Source organism: Apium graveolens, chromosome 8 (assembly GCF_009905375.1).
Source record: "Apium graveolens cultivar Ventura chromosome 8, ASM990537v1, whole genome shotgun sequence".
NCBI classification, from domain to species: Eukaryota; Viridiplantae; Streptophyta; class Magnoliopsida; order Apiales; family Apiaceae; genus Apium; species Apium graveolens.
The window spans coordinates 21889937-21893628 of NC_133654.1; the positions used below are offsets into that span (position 1 = coordinate 21889937).

Here is a 3692-nt window from a genome sequence, read left to right on the forward strand (position 1 = left end):
CTTTCGGTATGACTATTGATTGTCATACCGATTGTCATACTAGTACAATCAGTTTGACTTGCTGAATTTAAATGAATTTTAATCCAATTTAAATTCTGAAAATTCCTAAAATTAATTCAGAATTAATTAATCAATTAATTCAATTAATAAATAAATTATTCTTCGCAGATATAATTTATTCTCTTAATTAAATTAGATGACTTAATTAATTAATAGAGAATTAATTCTAGTCTTCAACAACACCCATCCTTCTGCAAATCTTCTGAAAATCACTGAAAATTATGAATCAATTCCACCACTTCAATGTTGACACTCGATGTACTGTCTGGTTCATGAGTGACTAACTTCCGTGACGTTTCTTCATGTCTTGACTTTGACACTTTGATTTTCTTCAGATTAAATCCTTGTAATTAATGATACTCTGACGAGATCTCTGTCACTTGATTAAATCCACGATCTTGATTTATATCACTGAGGCATGATCAACTTCTTGAACTTCTTCCAGTGAATTAACTCCTCAAGTCTGTAGATGAACCTTGTTTCTGAATCCTTTGACAGATATTACTTTGCGAGATCTCTCTGACGGTCGATCCACTATTTACTTATTACATTCTTATTTGAGTTGAGTTGAATCCTCGAATATACAAATAGGCTATGACATATGACTTACAGTCATATAATTTAATTAAGAAAATAAATTATATCTGCAAAGATTAATTTATTGATTAATTGAATTAAATTGATTAATTAATTTAGAATTAATATTAAGGATTTACAAGATTTTAATTGGTTTAAAATCTGCTTAAATTCAGCAAGACAATTCATTTGAACTAGTATGACAATCGGTATGATAATTGATAGTCATACCGAAAGTCATGCCAATACATTTAATTGTCTTATTAGAATTTCTGTTTAGATTAAAATCTGTTATTAATTCAGCAAGACAATTTATTTGAACTAATATGACAATCGGTATGACAATCAATAGTCATACCGAAAGTCTTGCTAGCTCATTTTAATTGTCTTGCTAGTTGTAAATTTTGTCATACCGAAAGTCTTGCTGGCCAAAGAAGATTGTCATGCCAGTACATGTTTACATTCGGCTGTTTGATAAAAAGGAGCAGAAGTCTATTATTTACAAATCAATAAAACAGAACACAAACTCAAGAACAAAAAGAAAAAGGAGCAGAAAAATATTTCATCTCATCTGCAACTTCAAGATCAATTTCTAGATTGTAAAGTTAAATCCAATCAACTAGAAATACTTATCTTGTTCTTGTGTATCAATCTAGCGGATTAAAATCCCTAGAACTTAATCTCAAATCGCATTTAGCATTTGATCTTTTAATTACAAAAATAGAAAAAGTTCATGTCGAATTTATTCTAGATTTGTAATAATTGATTTGAGATTAATCCCTTGTAACCGATACCGTAGTTGTAACACCTTTCAAGTTTAATAAAAGTTTTATTTAACTTGAATTTTGTTTCACAATTTTATTCCGCATTTTATTCGATTAAACGTTATTGTTTGCATTCAACCCCCCCTTCTACAAACAAATTGGGACCTAACAGAATGTGGATGAGGAAGTCCCGGGTTATAATGTTCAGTTTGAGAGGCCTAAAAAATGCACTGCTAGAAAGAGAGTTGTTGTAGATAAAGGTAAAGGGAGAGATGTTGTTGAGGAAGATGAGTGTAGTGATGGTAGTTGGTATGAGAGTGGGGAGGACAGCTCAGATGAGAGTTTGGATGGGTTTGATAATTTGAAAAAGATTTATAGTGATGAGGAGTTTGCTGATATGAGAAAAATAAGGGATGATATTAGGAAAGAACAAGAACAAATTGAAAAAGAGCAAAGTCAGTTTATTAAAGATAGTTTAGTGGGGTACAAGGAAATAGGTTAGGGGGCATTCAATGAAAAAGAGGACACCTCCATATGCAGTGGCTCAATTTATGGTAGTGAAGAAGAAAGTGAGGAGGATGAGGAGTATGCCTATGTTGAACCAAATTGTAAGAGTAAAAAAAAGAGGGTAAATGAGGCTTTTAACCCTTTCACTGCTGAAAAGGACATAAAGTGGAGATGTGGAGTAACATTTGGGAGTAAACAGGAATTAAAAAATGCAGTAAGGGAATTCTTTGTAGCAACTGGTAGACCATTGAGATACCATGTGGATGACCTACACAGGATACAAGTTAGGTGTGTTGATGGATGCCCTTTCAAAAGAGGCTATCTAAACTTAAAGACTATGATGGATGGCAAATAAAGACCCTCTACAATGAACACAACTGCATCTATCACATCTCAAACAAGCTAGTCACTGTTAAGTACCTAGTTCATTTGTATGGTGATAGGATAAGGAGAAATCCAAACTGGAAAGTAGTAGAAATGAAAGAGGAGTTCAGAAGAGTACTGAAGGTAGAAGTATGTGATGCAAAGTGTTGTAGAGTGAGAAAGATGGCTTTAAGTGGAGTGGTTTAGAAGATGAAAAAATATTATGCAGATCTGAAACGATTTGGAGGTGAGATATTGAGGAGTAATAAGGACAACACAGTGAAGATATGCACAAGGGTGAATGAAAATGATCCTCCTTAATTTTAGAGAATGTATGTGTGTTGTGCTGAGCTGAAAAAAGCATGGAAGGAAGGGTGTAGGCCTGTCCTTGGACTAGATGGGTGTTTCTTGAAAACTGTCTGTGGTGGACAGCTTTTGTCAGCTGTAGGAAGGGATGGAAACAACTCCATATTTCCAGTTACCATGACAGTTGTAGAGTCAGAATCATATGATAGTTGGAAATGGTTCTTGATGCTGTTAGGAGATGACCTTGATCTTCACTCTGGCTATGCTCAAACCTTCATTTCTGACCAGCAAAAGGTACTATACCTAACACATATGTGATGTTTTTATATTATGTATTTATAAATGCAGTATGTGTTTAACATCTTTTATGTACTACCAGGGGTTATTGAAAGCAGTTTAAGGAGCTTTTCCCCCATGCTGAGCATAGAAACTGCACAAGGCATATTTACAGCAATCTCCAGGGGAAGCATGCAAGTGAGGCTGTCAGGAATGCATTCTTTGAAGCAAGCACTGTAACACATCCACAAGCTTTTAAAAGTGCCATGAAGGATCTTGAAATGGCATCAAAGAAGGCTTTTTATAAGATGAGCCAGCTTGAGCCAAATGTGTGGAGCAAGGCCTACTTTGAGACTCACTGTAAAACAGACAGCACTGAAAATAACATTTCTGAATGCTTCAATTCTTGGATCCTCATATCAAGGTATATGCCTATCATTGATATGCTTACTGAAATTCATGACATGATAATGGAAAGATTATATGAAAAAAGAGATGCAATGAAGCTAGTATATTTTATTGTATTACCTAAGATTAAGAGAATTTTAGATGATTGTGTTAAGGAAAATGCAGAATGTAGTGTTCTTTAGGATGGGAATAAAAACTTTCAAGTAAAATGGAGGGGTATTGGATTTTGTGTGAACTTGGATGAACAAACTTGTAGTTGTAGGGTTTGGGAGTTAACAGGGATACCTTGTGCTCATGCCATATGTGCTATCCATAGATGAGATATAATCCTTATGATTATGTCTCTCATTACTTTAAAAAGGATACATATATGAAAACATACTCACACTGTCCTGAAGTTATAAGAGGTAAGCCCTTTTGGAAAGAAACAGG

At 34.1% G+C, this 3692-nt stretch overlaps 1 protein-coding gene across 1 annotated transcript; it reads left to right on the top strand.

Moving 5' to 3' along the window:
- The first annotated feature begins 2600 nt into the window (after window positions 1-2600).
- Window positions 2601-3442, top strand: LOC141679382 (uncharacterized). The gene is made up of 2 exons (XM_074485882.1): window positions 2601-2870; window positions 2972-3442. Exons 1-2 carry the CDS (start codon window positions 2601-2603, stop codon window positions 3440-3442), a joined length of 741 nt encoding a protein of 246 aa, XP_074341983.1.
- Window positions 3443-3692: the final 250 nt, after the last annotated feature.